The 429-nt window shown below is 36.1% G+C and overlaps 1 protein-coding gene across 6 annotated transcripts in view; it reads left to right on the top strand.

Moving 5' to 3' along the window:
• The window catches only part of LOC106881627 (protein lev-9), a 421,933-nt gene that overhangs the window by 286,405 nt on the left and 135,099 nt on the right, over positions 1-429 (top strand). For all 6 annotated transcript variants that reach the window (XM_052969987.1, XM_052969993.1, XM_052969992.1 and 3 more), the window contains one exon: positions 190-363. In XM_052969987.1, coding sequence (XP_052825947.1) covers positions 190-363 — 174 coding nt within the window. The remainder of the gene's footprint in view (positions 1-189; positions 364-429) is intronic.

Here is a 429-nt window from a genome sequence, read left to right as displayed (position 1 = left end):
AGAGAGAGAGAGAGAGAGAGAGAGATATACACAATGACTAACAAATTAAATATCACTTACCGTAATCGTCTTCTATATATCAAGGGACCAAATATATGTGGAATAAAATTATATTTTTTCTGTAGCTGACCCCTTTACTACATTAACATAAATCAAAACAATAGACTGTAAAATATATTTTCTTTTCAGCAATACGTTGTGAGAAACTTGGACCACCATTAAATGGCTTTATTACTGGATCAGGTGAAACGTACAATACAGTTTTGCGTTTCTCATGCCCAGAAGGATATAAGCTTGTTGGATCAGCAGAGCGTCGCTGCATGTCGGACGGAGAATGGAGTGGACAGCTGTCGCGATGCCAAGGCAAGTATCATTCATATATGTATGTATATATCTATCTATCTATATATATATAAGATCGGAAGAGCG

This window comes from Octopus bimaculoides, chromosome 8 (genome assembly GCF_001194135.2).
Source record: "Octopus bimaculoides isolate UCB-OBI-ISO-001 chromosome 8, ASM119413v2, whole genome shotgun sequence".
NCBI classification, from domain to species: Eukaryota; Metazoa; Mollusca; class Cephalopoda; order Octopoda; family Octopodidae; genus Octopus; species Octopus bimaculoides.
Note: the sequence above shows the minus strand (reverse complement) of the source record. Positions and strands in the feature narration are given on the sequence as shown.